Here is a 21,876-nt window from a genome sequence, read left to right on the forward strand (position 1 = left end):
TATTATGGCCTGGTATTAGCTCCTATAATTGTAGAAGAGGTGTCTCCTTGAGTTCCCATTTATCAATGGATGCTACTACAGTATGAACAGGAGGGCTGACGGATATACATTTATAACACCATTTCACGTGCCACTGCCAGTTTCTATTATTCTGTTTTGGTTTAGGAAATTCTAGTGTTTGGATGAAAAAGGAGAGGTACTGTTAAGGGGGGATCATGGGACACAAAGCACCTTGAAAATTAGCATTCCAAGGAGGGTTAGCTTCTTCTTTACTTAGTTGGTATAGACATTGCATTTCTGAATTCAGAGCATAAGGGACTTGGGTATAGGGAGGAGGGAAGGGTGAAGAACAAAGGAGAGTATGCCCTCCTATTTTTATTAGTTACATGTAGCCAAGAAATTCAATGGCCTTATGGTTAGTGAAATTAACTCTCAAATTCAGGCAACTTATGAACTGTGTATTCCTAGTGTAAGTGACTAGGTCTTTTCTTTTTTTTTTTTTTGTACATCATGAAGTATTTTAGTGACAAACTGGGCAAGGCTCTAACTGCTGCTAACCAGATTTTATTTTAAATTAGAACTCATTACTTTTTTAGACCATAAAATGAAGATGCAGTCAGTATTCAGAGTAATCACACTAAGTGGAAAATAAGTTAAAAAATAAGTACATTAGACCACCACATTCTAGTTCAATGACATTAAATACTATTTATGACACTCACTATTCTGAAATTCCTTGTACTTCTTTTGTCCAGTTAGATTGTTCTTTGTCTCCAAGATGGACCACTTTAGAGGGTGGTGCAGTTCTTCCCAAATAAAGCTTCTGTGTTCCTGCAGGTTCTTCCAAGTAAAACCTTAAAAATTAAAATTATATTACCCGCAAATTTGTGGTTTAATATAGAGTTCTAGTAGTGTGAGTCTTCAAAGTGAAAAGATTTCTACATGGTATAACGGCAAAAACCCAAAAAACCAAAAGCCTCCTTTTTTAAAATTGTAATATGAATTTCAGAACATTTGTAAAAAATTTTAATCAAAATTTAAAACAAATTACAATTCTTTCTCTATAAGAAATTAAACTAAATACATAATAAAAATATAAATTTTTAAAGAATTAATACTCTCAAATTCAATAAAGTTTTTTTTTTCTTTTGGCGGTACGCGGGCCTCTCACTGTTGCGGCCTCTCCCGTTGAGGAGCACGGGCTCCGGATGCGCAGGCTCAGCAGCCATGGCTCACGGGCCCAGCCACTCTGCGGCATGTGGGATCTTCCCGGACGGAGGCACGAACCCATGTCCCCTGCATCGGCAGGCGGACTCTCAACCACTGTGCCAGCAGGGAAGCCCCAATGAAGTAGTTTTGCTAAAAAAGTTTAACTGATTCTAATCAAGCCACTATACCTAACTCCCAGTTTACAGGAAACATGTGGGATGGAGGACCAACTTAAATGACACTAAGAGGAATCAACTAGGTAAATTCAGAATTCTAAAAAATAACTAGCTTGGACTTTAAGAAAAAAGGCAGGGAAGTAAGTTTAGCCAGGTCCTAGGATATAAAATCAACATACAGAAATCAATTATATTTCTATATACTAGCTGGGGAAACTGAAATTGAAAACATAATACTATCTATAGTTGCTCCAAAATATTTTAAATACTTAGGTAGGTATAAATCTAACAAAACATATACAGGTTCAGTATGCTGAGGAAACAAAATAGTGATAAAAGAAATCAAAGATTAAAATAAATGGAGAGATAAATGGATCTTCATTTATCCATTTGGATCAGAAGACTCAACATAGTCAAGATGTCAAATCTCCACAAATTATAAGTTTAGTACAATTCCTATCAAAATTTCTCAAAGATTTTTATAAATATAAAAAAATTTATTCTAAACTATATATAGAAAGGCAAAGGACCAAAAATAGTTAAAACAATTTTGAAAAAAAAAAAAAAAGTAAGGAATTGCTCTACCTAAGGTTAAGACTTACTACATAGCTACAGTAACAAGACAATGTGGTGTAGGCATAAAAAACAGACATAGAGACAAATGCAACAAAACATAGAACCCACAAGTAGACCCATACAAATATGCTCAACTTATTTTTGACATAGGTGTAAAAGCAAACTAATGGCGGAAGGAGAGTTTTTTCAACAAATAGTACTTGAGTTAATTCAATATTCATAGGTAAACATATGAAACTTGACCCAAACCTCATACCTTATATAAAAATTAATTCAAAATGGATCATGGATTTAAATGTAAAAGGAGAAGGTAAAACTATAAAACTTTTTGGAGAAAATCTTCTTTGGGACCTAGGGCTAGGTCAAAAGTTCTTAGACCAAAAGCATGATCCATAAAACTAAAAACTGATAACTGTACTTCATCAAAAAGGCAGGGGAACTGAATTTTGATGATTAAAAAAGAATGTTCAATACCAGTTCATACTGGTACTGACTTCTCATCAACAAAATTACGCAACAAAACACAACTGAGATACGTTTGCAGAGACCTAAGGAAAAAGGATTAGGCCTCTAACTCTAAACCTATGCATGAGAAAAACAACAAAAAATACCTTTTGGATATGTAATAATTCAGAAAACATTAACATCCTCACATTTTCTCTGAAAAAAAAAATTACTTTAGAAAGTTCTAGACATGAAAAATAACAAAAGAACAAGATATCAGACCAAGTAAAAGATGACAAAGAATAGCTTGTCTAAATAATCACTGATAAAATGATTGTGAACTTGAATAAAATGTTAAGGAATTATTTTTAGAAGATACGTGCTTTTTAATATATTATTTAAATGAAACCTGGGAAAGGCATGGAAAAGGTAAGGTTACATATGCTATTTATTCTTGTCAGAAAGACAAGAAAGGAAAAGAAGGCAAAAGGGAAAAAATAATATATGCATCTAAAATATGCATCTCAACAATATATGCATCTAAAATATGCATCTCAACATTATAAAGCAACTAAACTCCAATAAAATTTAATTTAAAAAATAAAATAAAATACTAATAAAAAATATGCATCTCAAGGTATGTACAATAAACTGTCAATAGTGGTTGAACCTGGAGTGGTATGATTAGAGGACTTTCATTTTCACTATAGAGTGTAAATATTTTACAAATATTATATCAGTTAAAATGTATGAATAAAAGCCAACAAATAGCAAAACACATATAAACTTTAAAAATTATAAATAAAATCTTACTTAGTTTCTCCATCTGATACACCAACAACTCTAGCTTCTTCAAGATGAGGCCAATTAACAAAGAGAGACTTCCCAAGCACTGATGAAGCTATATTTTCTACACTCTTAAAGTAAAAACAGAAAAGTTCATTCATGTTTTAGGTCCAAGAGAGAATTTTACGGAGGCAAAATTAAATAATTAAAACTGGCTTGTGTTTATAACAGTGTATTTAAAATCTATAAAAACCATGCCTTAATAATTAAAACAGATATAAAATATTATTTGATGGCTCAGGCCAATTATTCCCTATTAGTAACTGCTCTTCTCAGCTTTATTCCCACTTAATTGTTCCATCCACTTGAATTCAGTTTTTAAAATTTCTCTTCTCTAAGTTGTGCCTTTATTGCCAACTACTCTCTGTCTTTCTAGTACATTTTCCAGAATTTCTGTTCTTTTAGATTTTTGTTTTTTTCCCTTTCCTTTAAGTTTATTTATTTATTTTTATTAAAAAATTTTTTTTGGCCACGCCACGCAGCATGCAGGATCTTAGTTCCCTGACCAGGGATTGAACCCTAGCCCCCTGCAGTGGAAGCGTGGAGTCTTAACAACTGGACCACCAGAGAAGTCCTCCTTAAAAAAAATTTTTTTTTCAGTTGTTTTTACTTACCTGCCTTTCTTTATTCTTTAATTTATTATGAATCTGTGTAAGTTTACCAACTTTACCTTCCCCTCTGCCAATCTCTTCTTACTAGAAGGGAACTATGACCAACTTAACAGTAATTTTCTGCAGTATAAACATCTCAACACTAGGAAGCTTGCCTCCTCATTTTTTCAACAGCACTGGCAGTTATTAGTGAAGGATGGCCCACTGATTTTAATCCTAAATGAAATTGCTTGGCGAGAGAACAGGTTTCAGTAAAATCAAACAGAAGAACACTGACCTATAATGTGAGTATTACTGTTCACAATAATAGCCAACATTAGTAGAAATAATGTTCAGCAAGAAACCTAGGTTCTTAGGTCTGCTGCTAACTAGCTGAGTGAATGTCCCTTTTCCAATCTCCATTTAAGTTTTTTAATTTGTAAAATTAATGAGCTGGATTAGTTGCCTCACAAAATTCCATCCAGTTGTAAAATTCTATGATTCCATTATTCTCATGATTATCAGCTTATTTTTCTCATGGAAACTGAGAAAAGTGAAAAGAACAGCATAGATGTCTAGAAAAGGGCTATTATTATTTCATATCAAATAATCAGATAGCATAAAACAGAATCTAAAATATGTAATTCATTTCAGTTTGTGGCTGGTATAATTAAATAAGAACACTAGACTTATTTCAAGTTAGAAACTATGGGTCCAAAATTGGGTTCTGCCTCTCTTCAGCTATGGACTCTTAGGCAAATCCTTTAATCCCACTGAGATCAGTTTTCTTTTATGAGAAGAAGTTATAACATCTACCTCACAATATTTATTTAAGGATAAAATAATATACACAAAAGCTTTTTTAAACTATAAAACGCTGCACAGTTGGCCCTCTGTATCCATGGGTTCCACATCTGCAGATTAAACCAACTACTGATGGAGAATATTTAAAAAAAACAAAAAGAAGAAACTCCAGAACGTTTCAACAAATGCTGGCAACTATTTACATAGCATTTACATTGTATTTACAATTATTTATACTGTATTAAATATTATAAGTAAAAATGATCTAAAGTATAAGGCAGGATGTGTGTAGGTCATATGCAAATATTACACCATTTTATATAAGAGACTTGAGCATCCACAGATTTTGGTATCAGTGGGGAGTCCTGGAACCAAAACCCCATGGATACTGAAGGACAACTGTATAAATATTCTGTATGAAATAATACCTTAAGTAAAAATTCTTAAAAGGAAACATTATTATTATTATTACTGTTGGTAAGACAACAACTTTGTGGTAGAAACTGAAGTTGAAATATAAATTTTGATTCACATTTTTTCTTTTCATTATGCTTAATCATTATTAGCAAATACTTCTTTAACAAATAGAGATGACTATTTTTAGACTTTTGGGGGTAACTTTTTATTTTATTTACTATATTTAGACATCTCTTACAGTGAACATATAAAAGAATGACTATTCTGATAAATAAAACAAGTTTCAACATTAGAACTAGGCTCCCTTAATTATCCTTTTCCCTTCTTTCCTAGATTAATCCTTTCCCGTAAGCCCTAGAGGCAATCCACTTCACATCCTTTCCCTCTACAGTGCCTTTAAGAGCTCCTTTCTCCTTTAGCTTTACGTCTCTTCTTTTGTACGGATTTGCTAAATGAGCTGCCTCTTCTTTACCTACAGTTATATTTCTAGCCCTCTTTTCAATGATAAACTTCTTAACCAAGGGCTTAAGACTTGCTACCTTGACTTCCCACCTAACGAGTCCCGGATTAGTACTTAGGAATTGGACTTCTGCCTCCAACAACCTATGGGAATGGAATCCTCAAAGTCCAGTAATGATGCCCAAAGGACAAACTCACAGACGTTATTTTAGTTTTCACTCTTCTTGAACTGTATGTACCATCTACTCCATGCTTCTGTGACACTACTAAACATGGAAATTATTCTCTTTCTTCTCTGAACACTATGTAACTTTTACTGGTTCCTTTTCCACCCTTTCCACCCATGGGTACTTCCTCATGCTGGGGCCTTGAACCCTGAGAATCCCCTTTCTTCAAGGAAATGAGCCCCGAGGCCCCAGCCATCACTTCCTTGCTAATGCCCTACATATCCCTATTGCCTTACAAGCTCTAGCTCCAGGTATTCAACTGTGTATAAGTTGCCTTTCTATTTTAATTAATTAATTAAATTATTTATTTATTTTTTCATTTATTTTTTTCGGTACGCGGGCCTCTCACTTTTGTGGCCTCTCCCGTTGTGGAGCACAGGCTCTGGACGTGCAGGCTCAGCGGCCATGGCTCATGGGCCCAGCCGCTCCGCGGCATGTGGGATCTTCCCAGACCGGGGCACGAACCCGTGTCCCCTGCAACAGCAGGTGGACTCTCAACCACTGCGCCACCAGGGAAGCCCATAAGTTGCCTTTCTTCACTGAAGTTTTTCATGTGAACCACAGAACACAAAAAACAATTTGACTATGTATTTCCCCAATTCTTCCAAGGATGGTACATAACTAGTACCATTCTAAATGTACAAAAGGTAAATTAATCTATTATAAACGAATGGATGACTTAGGGCAAGAGGGCTTAAAACTCTTGTGGAACTCTGTTGAGAAAAGCTGAAAGGGCGGCTCCAGTTAAATGTCCTAGTACCAACTTAAAATTCTATTACTGATAATTAATCCCCTCAAGCCAGTGCCTCTCCCATTTTAATTTCTTTATTCCAATAAACAGTAATTGTTTTTCAGTTAATTAGTCTGATATCTAACAGTGATTCATATTTAATATTTTCTTTTTCTTTTCATCCCCTATTTTTGAACAAATGATGAAACTTGTGAATTTTATTTAGTCCTGTTCATCTAGATCTATTACCACTTCCACAGTTTATGTCCTTATTGTCTAAGGCTTCTATAACCACAACCTCAACTTGCAGGCTTTTCCATTTTCTTCCATTTTTTTGTATGCACTTTAGTCTACTATATTGCCAAATATATCTTTATATATCTTTATTGCCAAATTAATCTTTATGAAAATACCAATTTCAAGATAACAGTCATGAAAAATAAGTCCAAACTCCTTAGCCTGGTATTCAAGGTCCTCCATAATCTGGCCTCAATCTGTTTTTTCAACCTTATTGTCTACTATTTCCCAATACAAGTCCTCTGATTCAGTCAGGTTTATCTATTCCTTCTCCTCAAATACATCACATTTACGCTGAAAAAAAAAAAAATTCAGACATACAAAAAGGTTAAAAAAAATAAGATAATGTATCACATTTATTTTTTACTGTAACTCCCAGCTCATGTTATTCTTTTCAACTGGAATACCTTTCCCCTCCTTTTTCCTCTTTGTGATAATCTTTCTTTTAAGCACCCAGCTCAAGCCTATTTTCATTTACAGATCTGTACTTAATCTTTAGCTCACACAGCTCGTCTCCTCTTCAAATTCCTACAGCATTTTTTTTGCTCATTATGTCACAATTATATATGTCCTTTAATTTGTGTAAATGTTTCTTTACTTTATCCTTATTTCCTGTGAACTTCTGGAGTTACTACATGTTATACCACTTTGGAAAACACGTTGCAGCTAAAACAGTTTTATGCATAATAAGCACCTAAGAAATATATAATGAAGAAAATACTTACAAGTTCATCTGATTCTGTATTCACTAATATTTCCAACATCATGTTTTCTCCACGACTGCTTTGCTGGAATACTTGAACCCCACTTTTCTTCAAAAAAAACTTTAAAAGAAGTCATAGAATTTAATTTTAATTTTTTTTCCATAATCACTTCACATTCAATAAAGTGAAAAAATTTTATGAAAATAAATAGCCACTGACTTTGTGTTTGATGTGTTTCAAAGTAGGAAATCCACAGAAATATAATGCCTTTTGGTCAACCCTGGTTATTTTGTTTTTGCTTATGTCTACACGCCAAGCATCTAATGATATTATTCTATACCTAGAAAATAAATGGAGACATTTAATTTAAAATTCATACATTACAAGCAATCACAGGTTTTCAGCATTCCCTTCAGTATTTTGCCAGAGTCCTCCTTGCTTTTAACAGGAGAACTAACAATTCGTCCTTTAAGAGAAAGAAAATATAGAGCAGTAGATTCTTCATTGATATTGATCCAGACACAACCATGCCTGTAAGATACTGAGTGGACGTCCTCCCCATTAATTTAAAAAAATATATAATATATAAAAATATAATATATATAAAATATATAAATTATATATGTATATATACATGATTTTTATACTAAAGGAACATACAAAACATACTACAAATCTCTATATCCTCCATGTTCCAAAACCCAGAATGGAAAATAAACATTTTATAATGTCTATTTCATCTTTCTCTTTGCTTTAACAAAAGGAAAAATCATAACTGAGAAATGTTTACTTTATCTGCAACACAACTGCCATCTAGATATTATTTGCAGAGAAGATGAGAGAAGAGAAAAAACAAGGAAGACATCTTAATGAGGAAGAGAAAGTAGAAATAGGTTTGAGGCAAGAAACAGAGGAGCTCTTTTTTTTTTTTTGCGGTACGCGGGCCTCTCACTGTTGTGGCCTCTCCCGTTGCAGAGCACAGGCTCTGGACGCGCAGGCTCAGCGGCCATGGCTCACGGGCCCAGCCGCTCCGCGGCATGTGGGATCTTCCCAGACCGGGGCACGAACCCGCGTCCCCTGCATCGGCAGGTGGACTCTCAACCACTGCGCCACCAGGGAAGCCCCCAAAGGAGCTCTTTTATTTCTTGTTCTCCTTCTTTCCAGTTGGGTGGTTGGGGAGTATAAGAGGCAAAGTCATAGCATGTCAAATAATGCTGAGAGCAGACACTGGCAATGGAAACAAAAATTCATACAACTTCTTGAGGGAGACAACAGATATATACAGGGGCGGGACAACTTTAACAGAAGACGAAAACAGAGAAGCAGAATTGGACCAAAGCAGAGAACTATAGAAACAACTGTGAGAGAGAGAGAGAGAAAGAGAGAGATGCTATGATTCTTGGCAAGTTGCATGTAATTCATTATCAATTGACTACAACTGTCATAAATTATTTGTTAATTCTCCAAGTAGATATTCAAAAGCTTGCTTTTTTTTTTTTTTTTTTTGAGCTCTCTGTTGAAAAATTACCAAACAACATTACCTTGCGCAGCATCGTCCTATGGCAGGGAACTTTTCTGGCCATGGAGAGGGGTACGTGAACTCTGTCTCGCTATCATACCAGCACATTAGGCACTCACTATGTTGGTTTCTTTTCCTCTCTTCTTTTTTCAGGGAGTGGTTGCATGTCTCCATGGCTTCCAACAATCGCTTCTGAATATAAAGATTGGAGAGAGGGGTTAAAAATACAAAAATTCTGTAATCTCAACATACAGAATAAATATTTTCCCTCAGAATACAGAATTACTATTTGTGTTCTTGAAAAACAAAAATCTTAACTAATACAATTCTTTTCCATTTCATTACATGAAAAACTGATGTGCTATTCTTGTTTCAAAGGGCCCTAGAATATTGCTTGTCACTACAAATTCCTCTGAAACTATCACTCCAACAGCAATCACTAACGTGAGGATAAAATCAGCAGAAAATCAAAATTTAAATATGAATTGATCGTAATTATAATTTATCTTAATTCACTGCTCATTGATCTCTTACTTTACAAATTGTACAATGGTATAGGTATGTTCATCTTTCCAATTATCTTTTGTATTTAACATAATTCCAATCAAATCACAATGGTTTAAAATACTTCCTTTTAAAGGGCAAAATGATGTTAGTGTTCATATTGGAAGGATGAATGTGTGAGCTGCACAAAGTTACCAGGAACTTGTCTTACCAGATCCTATCACTTTTTATAAAACTACCTGTAAGCAAAACATTTAAGTATTGACACCACAAGAGACCCACAGACCAGAAGGACAAAACAGAGTTCAAAAACAAATCCAAATCTACGTCAAACATGGTATTCCAGATATTTAAATAATGCTTTTGTCATAACTAGCTATCCAGCTAGGAGAGAAAGCACATATACTTTCCAATATCATACTGTATACAAAAGCAAGTGTCAGAGTAATGAGACAACAAAAATAATGGGAAAAAATCTAGGAGATCATTGATAATTTGGAGTGAAAAACTCTTAAATAAGGCAGGAAAAAGCTGAACAGCTTTAAGGAAAAAGACATCTTTCAAGTAAAAGAAAATGTATGTGATGAAAGATGTCACAAAAAAATCAACAGGCAAATGCCACACTGGGGAAAAATATTCCTAATATAAAAAGAGTTGTTCAAAATCAAAAAAAGAAAATGAGGAAAAGGATATAGACAGACAATTTACAAAAGAGAAAATGCAAAAGACAAACATACATCAAAATATACTTAAATTAGGAATCAGGGAAAAATAAATTTGAATGAATGGCATTCTTTATCATCAGTAGACTTTATCATCAAAATTAAATAAAGCAATAATATTCAGGACTAGAAAAGCAGAGAAGTAGGCACTTAAATATTGCTGGTGTAAATTAGACCAGTCTTCTTGAAAAAGAAGACTGGTGATATTCATTAAAACAAAAAATACACATTCCCATTAACCAAGCATTCCTGCTTTGGGGATTCTACCTTACAAAAATAAAATCTCTGATATATAAGAATGCATTAACAACAACAACAAAAAGGAATGCATTAACAAACAAACAAACAAAAAGAATACATAAACACACAAGTCCTTTTTTCATAGCATGTGTACAGTGGCAAAAAACATTAAGATTCATAAGAATTTGCAGAATTAGTATGGTGTGTTCCCATGTACCTTTCAATGATAACATCTTACAGCCACAGTACATCATCAAAACCAGGAAATTGACACTGGTACATCACTACTACAGATTTATTCGGATTTCACTAGTTTTTATATCTAAATTGTGTGTGTGTATACAGTACTATGGAATTTTTATCATATGTAGAGATTCATGTAACCACCACTAAAACTGGAATACAGAACTGTCACATCATCATAAAGAAACCCCTTCATGTTATCCCTTTATAGTCACACCCTATCCCCAACCCTAACCCCTAACAACCACTGATGTGTTTTATATTACAATAATTTTGTCATTTCAAAAATATTATATAAATGGAACTATATAAAACCTTCCAAGATTGACTTTTTCACTCAAATGAACTTTTTTCCATCCGTTGTTTATATCAATAGTTCTTTTTATTGCTGAGTAGTATGCCTTTATATGGATGTACTACAGTTTTTTTACTCACTCACTCATTGAAGGATGTTCGAATGTTTTCCAGTTTGGGGTTATCACAAATAAGTTGCTCTGAACATTAGTGTACAGGTTTTTTCAACATATATAGCCAGCTGTTTCAGCACCAATTGTTGAAAAGCTTTTTCTTTACCCACTGAGTAGCTTTGATATCTTAATTGAAAATTTATTAACTGGACAAGTATAGATCTATGTTTGGACTCAATTCTGTTCCACTGATCTGTCTATTGCCATGTAAGTAACATACTCCCTTGATTACTTTAGCTTCATGGTAAGTCATGAAATCAGAGAATGAAAGTCTTCCAGTATTGTTTTTCTTCCTATAGATTGCTTTGGCTACTCTAGATCCTCTGCAATTTCATAAAGACTTTAGGATTTCTGATTTCTACATAAAAATCTGCTGGCCTTTTCATTGGGATTATATTGAATCCAAAGATCAATTTGGGAAGAGGGTACATCTTAACAATACTAAATCTTCTATTCCTTGAACATGGTATGTCCCTCCATTTATTTAGGTTTCTGTATCTCAACACTATTGTAGCATTCAGTGTGCATGCTGTTAAATTTGTAACTGTGTCTTTTATATATCTTAATGCTATTGAAAGCAGAATAAAAATCTTTTTATTTAAAAAAATTTATATTTTCCAATTGTTTACTACCAGTATATAGAAACAATTGAATTTTGTATAGACTTTATATAGATTTTGTATAGATTTTCTGTGACCTTGCTAAATTTCCTTATTGATTAGAGTATCTTTTTGAAGACTGCTTAGAATTTTTTATATATGTAATAGTGCTATGTGCATATAAAAACAATTTTTCTTCTTCCTTTCTAATTTGCATGCCTTTATTTCTTTTCCTTGACTTAATACACTGGACTTCCAGTACAGTAATAGGTTAGAATACACATCCTTGTCTTACTCTTGATTTTACAGAGAAAACATTCAAAATTTTACTATTAAGTATACTGTTAGCAAGTTTTTTTAAGATGCACTTTATCTAGTTGAGGAAGTGTCATCTTATTTCTAGTACTGTATGTTGAGCATTTCTATTAAAATTGGATGTTGAATACTGATAGTGTGGTAAATCACATTGCAAATCAACACTGTGTTTCTAAAATAAATGACATTTGGTTATGAGTATTATCCTTCTAAGATATTATTGGATTCCATCTGGCTTTATTTTGTTAAACGTTTTTGCATTTACTTTTAGGAGGGATATTAGCAAGTAATTTTCTTTTCTTGTAACATCATTTACTATGGGTATCTGCATCACGCTGGTCTAATAAAATATATTGGGAAGTGATTATTCCTATTCTATGTTCTCAAAGTTTGTGTAAAATTAGTATTATTTCTTCCTTGAATGCTTGCTAGAATTCACAAGTCAAGACATCTGAACCTAGAATTCTCTCTGTGAGAAGATTTTAAATCATGAAACTAAATGTCTTTAAAAGATATAGGACTACTCAGATTTTTACATGTTTTTTGGTCAGTTTTGCTAAACTGTGTCTTTAAAGAACTGTGTTCATTTCACTTAGGTTGCTGAATTCGTTGCCATAAAATTGTTCACAATATCCCTTATGGATTCTTTTAATAGCTGTAGAATTTATAGGACACCTCTTCTTTCATTCCAAATATTGGCAATTTATGTGTTCTCCCCTCGTGCTCTGGCTTTTCTCAGCCTTTCTTGATCTGTCTAGCTAGGATTTATCAATTTTATTAATCTTTTCAGAGGACCAACTTTTGGTTTCATTGATTTTTCTCTATTGTTTGCTCATTTTCCATAGATTTCTGCTATTTTTATTTCCTTCATTCTGCTTAGTTTGGATTTAAATTGCTCTTGTTTTTCTAGCTTCTTATGGTAGGAAGCTTAATTTATTTTAAAATGTCTTATTGCTTAGGATAAGCATCTAGAACCTTAAGTCTCCCTTTAAGCCTTGCTTTAGCTTTATCATAGATTACGATACATGTTCTCATTATCATTGAGATAAATATTTTCAAATATCCCTTTTAATTTCTTTAATCTATGGATTATTTACAAGTGTGTTATTTAATTTCAAAATATCTGTAAGTTTCCCAGAGAGTTGTTACTGATTTTAAATTTAATTCCATGTGGTCAGAGAATATTCTCTTTATGATTTCAACCCTTTTAAATTTATTCAGACATTTTTTTTTTTTTTTTTTTTTGCAGTACGCGGGCCTCTCACTGTTGTGGCGTCTCCTGTTGCGGAGCACAGGCTCCAGACGCGCAGGCTCAGCGGCCATGGCTCACGGGTCCAGCCGCTCTGAGGCATGTGGGATCTTCCCGGACCGGGGCACGAACCCGCGAACCCTGCATCGGCAGGCGGACTCCCAACCACTGCGCCACCAGGGAAGCCCCAGACATGTTTTACGTCTCACCAAATAATCTTGGTGAATGTACTTTCACTTAAAAATGTGTATTCTTTAGTTGTTGGGCACAGTGTTCTACATATATTAATGAAGTTGAGTAGGTTTACAGTGTTATTCAAGCCTTTGATTTCTGGTAATGCTCCTTGTTCTGAAGCCTACTTTGTCTACTATTAGTAAAGCAATGCCAGCTTTCTTATAATTAGCATACCTACAAGTTTGGATGCACATAATGAAGATGAGAGTAGTTAAAACTCATTAAAAAAACACAAATGGTGATTAAAATCCACTGCTTATTAATTTATGTGAAATAATATCTGATTAAAATATACATGTATATATAACTATTTCATGCACTGACCTCATCAATGAAAGGTATTAGAACCACAGCTTCCCATTCCTGTTGCTTCCCATTTAGGTCAGTTTTAAAATCAGGTGGATAATATTCTATAATTGGCGAGTCTTCATTCGTCATCAAATGCTGTGAAAATATAAAATAGCGTAATAGAAATGTAACAACTAATATCAATGTAGCTTTTTGCTAATATATTTATAATATTTCCTCAATTGTAACAGTTTAAAATTTCTAAGCAAAGCAAAAGTAAATTTTTACATCTTAGATATGTTGTAATATACTTGTTATATTTTGATTTTCAAGTATGAGGCTTCTAATTTCACCACCGTTCACCACTTTCCTGTTCCACTAAGCTAGTTATGTAGCAAAACTATCTTTACTCTGAATTTTATCATTTCTATCTTCTATTGTCTTTTCACTTTACAAGGCCTATCTAAATTGTTTTCCCATTCAGACTTCAGTTCATTTCACACACTCCATTTTTAACCTTAGGCAATTTATTTTCATGTCCTAATCAACTGATTTTATTAAGTTATATAAGAACTAAGATAATTAAAAAGAAAAAAAATCCTAAAATCCAAAATCTCTTTACTACCAATAGCAAAGATAAGAAGTTCAATATGACGTTTTTATTAGAGATTTTTTAACAGAAGTAGATAAAGAAAGTTAAAGATGTCTTCTAGGAATAGAATATGGAAGATTATGATATAAAAAATTTAAAGAAATAGCATATTTCTCAAGGTCATATTCAAAGTATTTAATAATCAGCAAGTTATGAGCACAGAACAATCAAAACAGATGTGGCTATAAAAACCTGCATGGTTACTGGTCCAGAGTGGTTGAGTATCAATCCTTAATGTATGTGAAGGTAGGAAAAAACCATCAAAGAAACTTAAGAAAGAAAGGCCAGGGGCCAGGATGAAGGACAGGTTAAATTTCAGAAAGATACAGAAGGAAGCCTGATACTGTTCAAGCAGTGAAGGCAGGTGTGTGTCTGTGTTTATATGTGTCTACTCCAGTTCCTTGTACCAGACCATGGAATTAGAAGAAGAGATTGATGCTCTAGAAGAACTAAATGAAGTTTACTCTCAGAATCAGCTTAGCAGGCTTGGCGTAATTTTGGTGACTCAATCACCCCGAAATATCTTTTTCTGTTACATGAAACACGTTAACCAGAGAAAAGCCTTTTATTCCACAATTTGATAAATGAAATGCTTAAAATCCAAATATAAACGGAGGTAATACTTTTGTTGATATAAATAACTTACTAGAATCATCCGTATTCTACTAGGTAGAGGGTAAAAGAGAACTGAAATGAAATCTGTAAACGTTTGGACAAAGTAGATGGCTTCAGATTTTGCCTATCTCAGTTTACTTTCATCAGTGCAGAGACAAATTGAAGATGTGCTTAAAGATACTGAAAATAAAGAAGCTATGCTCTGAATGGCTTATGAAATTTGTTTGCCTTTTTAAAACAAAGCTAACTTGGGGACTTCCCTGGTGGCGCAGTGGTTAAGACTCCACGCTCCCAATGCAGGGGGCCCAGGTTTGATCCCTGGTCAGGGAACTAGATCCCACACGTATGCTGCAACTAAGAGTTCGCATGCCACAACTAAGGAGCCCACCTGCCGCAACTAAGGAGCCCACGTGCTGAAACTAAGGAGCCCACAGGCTGCAACTAAGACCCGGCACAACCAAATAAATAAAAATAAAATATAAAACAAAGCTAACTTTAAATCAAGCAACTACTTTTCAAGGGATTTGTTTAAGGAATCCTGTATTTGAAACTGAATATAAATATATTTAGCTATTAAAGAAATTTGGGTATGATGTTTCTAAGTTTGCAGGAGCTCCTAAATATTAAAAAGACCATAAACACATTTAATTCTAAAACTCACCTGGTAGCATGTAGGAAGTAAATTTTTGCTAGCTGCTGGAAGTACAGCAAGAAGCTGTTCAAATGGCTTAAAAGGTTTTCCTAGTTCAAAATGGATTTTGAGTGTACTGATGTTGCGGATATCAGATAGGAAAGGTGCATAATGGTACGGATAAAACCTATAAAACAAAACTGAGTTTTAAACAATTGGCAATTTTATGAAACAGGTCAATAGTAAGCATATACTTCTCCATATTCTATTTTAACAACACATGGCAATAATTCTAAAGACAAAAAATCATTCATAATTCTGCTACTTGAATATAAAAAATCAGCAATGTTGGAGAATTTAGGTCATTTGATGGCAACAAATATTCTATTTCCTTAATTTTTTAAGTGCAGTTTCACACTCAAAATTTGGATGCATGCAAGGATATATATATTAATAATATATAAATATATAATTTATTATTTATATATATAAATAAGATAATGGCTGTTCAGTTTCGAAAATGTTGACTGTGAGTCTTCCAAACAATAGGTTCTTAGAATGAAGTAATGAGGTAGTCAGAAGACGTTCAGTTAGCTCATGTGGGCCTGAGCTTCTCTTGTAAGGACAGAGGGAACAGTGAGTCTGAGCTCATATGGCTGTTACTAGTCAGTTCTAAGAACTTTTATCTTTGCATTAGTATATATATATTGTGTTCGTGGTAAGGATTAAACCACTTATCAATCATACACACCAACTATTTTTGTTTTTAATACCTTCCCATATTTAACTACAGAAAAAATATTTTTACAAAACTTGAAACATACAATTTTAAAAAAACTTTCAATGTTCTTAATGTTTGACTAAAGATACCAACAAAACAATGAAGAAATTTTTTTTTTTTTTTTTTTGCGGTACGCGGGCCTCTCACTGTTGTGCCTCTCCTGTTGCAGAGTACAGGCTCTGGACACGCAGGCTCAGCGGCCATGGCTCATGGGCCTAGGTGCTCCATGGCATGTGGGATCTTCCCGGACCAGGGCACGAACCCGTGTCCCCTGCATCGGCAGGCAGACTCTCAACCACTGTGCCACCAGGGAAGCCCAAGAAATATTTTTATATTCCACAATTATGTCATACTTCAAAAGGGTGGGAAAGTTTAGGAGGCAGAATGGCATGTGAAACAAGGCAAAACGTATAGACTTTGGGAATCAGATAGCCTTGGACTTGATTCTTGGGTATATGTCATCTTGGAAAGATTACTTAACCTCTCTAATCCTCATCTGTAAAAGGCAGAGAACAATGCTTACTTTAAATAGTTGTGAGGATTATATGAGAACATGCTTTTCAAGTGCCTGGCCTTAACGCCTGGTAATATAATAGGGATAACTTATACTCACCCTCTTAAAAAATGGCAAATCAAGGATTTTTGTCATAGAATACTCTTCAGAGACACCCTGAGAATCATGTTAGTTATTGCAAAGATTTGTAAAGGCTATTAGTAAGTGAAATCATGTGAAATTAATGCCATATTATTTTGCACTGGTCTGTTTTGCTGTTGGTGCTTTAAAACAGAGCCTAGCAGGTGTTCTGAAAACAAAACAAAACAAGCTATCTCATCACTTAAAAGTCTCTGCTTTTCCCTGCAGCATATTTTGGCTTGTTATTTTTTCTATAACAAGTGGATGGTTTGGAAATGTAGATGGAACTTGCTGGAATAGGAAACGAGACAAATTATTATTATTTCCAGGAAAAGCAAGTAATTCCTTTCTCCTTTCTTCTTTACCCTTCCCAGTCTAACATTCATATAACCCATTCTTCAATAATTACTCCTGATAGAAAAATTTTTTCAAACACATAAAAATGTAGAGAAGAATATAATAAACAATCCCACTTAACCACTGCTCAGACCCATTAATTATCAAGACTTTGTCACACTTCATTCATTATAACAGAAAATTTCAAATCATTAGATTAACAGAGAGCTTTTATTATGGGCCATCTGCTATAGCTGAAAGTATCTTTGTTATAAAAGGGTCTTTTTAAAGTATTTTCATATAAAAAAAGATTACCTGTATTTCATTTAAACTTGGCTGTATGTATCTTTTAAAAAATACTATCATAAATAGAAATAAAAAGAAAAGAGATTCTCAAATGAGCTTACAGTAGAATGAACCATTATAAAAGACAAAACTTTTTGTTTTTATTCCCTCACCAGCTCCAGGACTGAACTCCATGATAGTAATAATGCAAAATCCACTGTATTGCCTGAACATAACATGCAGCTTGATCAGCCAGAAAGTCACTGAAAATAGAAAAGAATATTTTCATTATAACATTATTTTTTGAAGACAGGCCATTTGTGTTTAGAGCATATCTCCTGATATCACATTCTGTCTCACGTTTTAGTTAATCAATGAATAAACCAAAAACTGCAATCAGAAAAACTCCAAAATATTGTTTTTTAAAAATTCCATCATGCCGGATTAAAGGTTTGCCTTATAGTTTTCCTAAACCAACCATGAGAATACTTAAACATGCTGTGCATATTTATTCAGTCAATGTACTGTGCCTTTGGTTTAAAGTTTGAGGATTTAGTTAATGAAACTTTCTATAATGTGGCACTACCAATTCCTTAAATATTCAGGGTGTGATGAGAGATAGGGATGGGAATCTTCTTTATTTGGGAGGATGCCTGAGAGAATCACAGGAAGAAATCAGAAGATCTTAAAATCTGGTTATAGAGCTAGAACACACTTTGAGAAGTGCGATATCCACTGAACAATATTCCCTCTAATCCCTTTTTTCTCAAAAACCATCATTTAAGGTAAAATAATGACACACACATTACACACGCGCGCGCGCACACACACACACACACACACACACACACACACACACACACACACACACACAGCAAAAAAGAGCACTCTAGGTTAGACCCCAAAGTAGCTATAAACCTTGTTAGTGTCTGTTACCAAAATTCAGGTAGAGATACACTTAGAAATTCTAGAATCTACATCATTTCTGGGAACTACGCTTTTTTTAAAAAAAATAAATTTATTTATCGATTTTTGGCTGTGTTGGGTCTTTGTTGCTGCACGCGGGCTTTCTCTAGTCGCGGCGAGCGGGGGCTACTCTTCTTTGCAGTGCACAGGCTTCTCATGGCGGTGGTTTCTCTCATTGTGGAGCATGGGTTCTAGGCGCGCGGGCTTCAGTAATTGTGGCACGCGGGCTCAGTAGTTGTGGCTCACGGGCTCTAGAGCACAGGCTCAGTAGTTGTGGGCTTAGCTGCTCTGCGGCATGTGGGATCTTCCCAGACCAGGGATCAAACCCGTGTCCCCTGCATTGGCAGGCAGATTCTCAACCACTGGGCCACCAGAGAAGCCCTTTTTTTTTAAAAAAAAATTTATTTATTTTTGGCTCTGTTGGGTCTTCGTTGCTGCTCGCAGGTTTTCCCTAGGTGAGGCGAGCGGGGGCTACTCTTCATTGTGGTGCGCAGGCTTCTCATTGCAGTGGCTTCTCTTGTTGCAGAGCACGGGCTCTAGGCGTGCGGGCTTCAGTAGATGTGGTGTGTGGGCTCAGTAGTTGTGGCTCACGGGCTCTAGAGAGCAGGCTCAGTAGTTGTGGCGCGTGGGCTTAGTTGCTCCACGGCATGTGGGATCTTCCCGGACCAGGGCTCAAACCCATGTCTCCTGCATTGGCAGGCAGATTCTTAACCACTGTGCCACCAGGGACGTCCTGGGAGCTATGCTTTTTAAAATGAAATGCATTACTTTTTTATTATAAAAGAAATATTTCCTCATTACTGAAAATACAGATAATGACAAAAAGCATTTTTATCACCTTATAGCAATCACTATTACCTTTTGGTATTTTTCTCAATCTCTTTTCTATGCCCAGGTTTTTTTTTAAGTATTAATGAGAGGATACTGTGCATTATTTTTGTATCCTGCTTTTAAAATTTGTACTTAATGATATACTGAAAGTATCTTTCTGAATTGTTATGAACTTTCCATAAGTACCAGTTTAACAGTTCCGCATATTCTGGAAACACTGGAAATGGCAGAGATAGTGACTGTAATGAGGAGGAGGTGGAGACAATTACGATGAACATTCTTACTGGACATGTACATTGTTTCTAATTTTTTACTTTTAAAAATCTTTGTAATAAACTTCCTTGTGTATAAGGATCTTCTGTGTTTAACTTTATATTTTTAAGATATTTTAACAATTAGAATTATTGGGTCAAAGGGATGACTATTTTAAAGGCTTTTGGATATGTAGTTTCCAAAATAATTTTACCAATTTATATTTCCACCAGTAATTAAGGGAAGAAATCTACTACCACTCCTGGACTAACACTGAATATAACAACTTAAAAAGATTTGCTTATTTGCTAGGCAAACAAATAGTATCTCATTTTCATAAGTCTATATTTTACTATATAAAAGGAAAAAGAAATAAAACAGAAGACTAGTTTCCTATCAAATTAAGCATTTAATGTCAACTGCATGTACTACAGTTCTATCTAACTGTAATCAAGGAAATATAAGAATAAAGGAAAAAAGGATTAAAAGCATAACTATTTTAAATATGTTATTTCTCAAGTCTCAGAAGTCCTACTTGCTAATGTAATAAGGGCACATAGCATTTCATGAAACTCTTATTTCACTTATAGAAAAGCAGTCTCATCTGGTGGTTAAGCATGGGCTCTGGAGCCAGATTGCTTGTGTTTAAATCCTGGCTCTCCCACTCACTACCTATGCATGTCACTTCAAGCAAATCACTTAAACCTCTCATTCCTTAATTTCCTCTATTTTAAGGTAATAATAATTCTACTTATCTTAAAGAATTATTGTGAGAATTACAAGTTAACATTTTCATGTTATATATATATTTATATGTTTATATTATTAAAATATAAATGAGTTAATATTTTTCAAATGTTTAGAATAGTGCCTGGCACTTGGTAAGCACTTTATAAGTGTCTGTAAATTAAAATAAATAAAATACATGTAATTCATACTGTGGGCTGTAGTTCAGAAGTGTGGACCACCATTCTAGAGGTCAAGTTGTTAAGGAACTTTTGTACTAGTTATTAACCTGGGGCTGAGCCAGGTGCCCTTTGAGATAAGTGTGATGTGAGCTTTAGAAGATGGGAAGCAAAACACTAACCATTTTCTATTTGGCAATTTTTATCATAGGACCCTTGAACAATGCAGGAGTTAGGGGCGCCAACCCTCTGTGTAGTAGAAAATCCACCTATAACTAGTTGGCTCTCTGTATCTGCGGTTCTGCATCTGTGAATTCAACCAATTGGGGATTCAAACAACTGTGAATCACGTAGTACTGCATTAAGTATTTAGTAAAAACAGTCCGTATATAAGTGGACCTGTGCAGTTCAAACCCGTGTTGTTCAAAGGTCAACTGCATAACACATGTCAATTAATGTTACCTTGTCCAAAACGGTACCAGTTGAAAGGCTTACAATAATTTATGAAAACAAAAAATCCTTTCCACCCATTACCATAACTATCAAAATTATGTTGTTTTCACTGCAAAGTCTAATTTTTTTTCTACTTTAAAGTAAAAGCATTGGCAAAAACGTACTCAGAAACTACGTCAACTCCCATCTTTGTCATGTAATATGTTCTTTTATATTGTCTAAACTCGGTTTCAAACAAGTCATCATCTTCAATCTCATCTTCCAAATTGTCTGGAAAAAAGACAGAAAGACAGTGGCTGACAATTACGAATATTCCGTTTTTACATCTAATGCTTTGTTATATATCAAAGCAGATGCTTATAAACTACCACAGACATCTATTTCATCCAATATTATTGAATTAGTACTAATAAAGGAAAGATATAACAACTATTCTGTCAAAAAAATTGCATCTATTAAAATACATAGTTTGTACTCACCCTTAGAAGTTACCACTTCTTCTCCATTTTTGTCTAAAGCAGCCCAACATATTGAGTTTTCCTGGCCCTATACAAATTATAAATCAATATAAAATTAAGGCAGGATATACTTTAAGGTGAGACATTTAACAGGGAGATTTAAAAAATACTAAAGATAACTGAATGATCCTTAAGTGACACACTGCAAAAGTTTGTTT

The 21,876-nt window shown here is 34.3% G+C and overlaps 1 protein-coding gene across 6 annotated transcripts in view; it reads right to left on the bottom strand.

Moving 5' to 3' along the window:
- The window catches only part of XRN1 (5'-3' exoribonuclease 1), a 102,018-nt gene that overhangs the window by 58,797 nt on the left and 21,345 nt on the right, over window positions 1–21,876 (bottom strand). For all 6 annotated transcript variants that reach the window (XM_032630214.1, XM_032630213.1, XM_032630211.1 and 3 more), the window contains 10 exons: window positions 21,680–21,746; window positions 21,365–21,470; window positions 17,967–18,056; window positions 15,788–15,944; window positions 13,896–14,015; window positions 9,021–9,190; window positions 7,699–7,819; window positions 7,501–7,599; window positions 3,219–3,322; window positions 723–854 (listed from right to left, as the gene is read on the bottom strand). In XM_032630214.1, coding sequence (XP_032486105.1) covers window positions 723–854; window positions 3,219–3,322; window positions 7,501–7,599; window positions 7,699–7,819; window positions 9,021–9,190; window positions 13,896–14,015; window positions 15,788–15,944; window positions 17,967–18,056; window positions 21,365–21,470; window positions 21,680–21,746 — 1,166 coding nt within the window. The remainder of the gene's footprint in view (window positions 1–722; window positions 855–3,218; window positions 3,323–7,500; window positions 7,600–7,698; window positions 7,820–9,020; window positions 9,191–13,895; window positions 14,016–15,787; window positions 15,945–17,966; window positions 18,057–21,364; window positions 21,471–21,679; window positions 21,747–21,876) is intronic.

This window comes from Phocoena sinus, chromosome 4 (assembly GCF_008692025.1).
Source record: "Phocoena sinus isolate mPhoSin1 chromosome 4, mPhoSin1.pri, whole genome shotgun sequence".
Lineage (NCBI taxonomy): Eukaryota > Metazoa > Chordata > Mammalia > Artiodactyla > Phocoenidae > Phocoena > Phocoena sinus.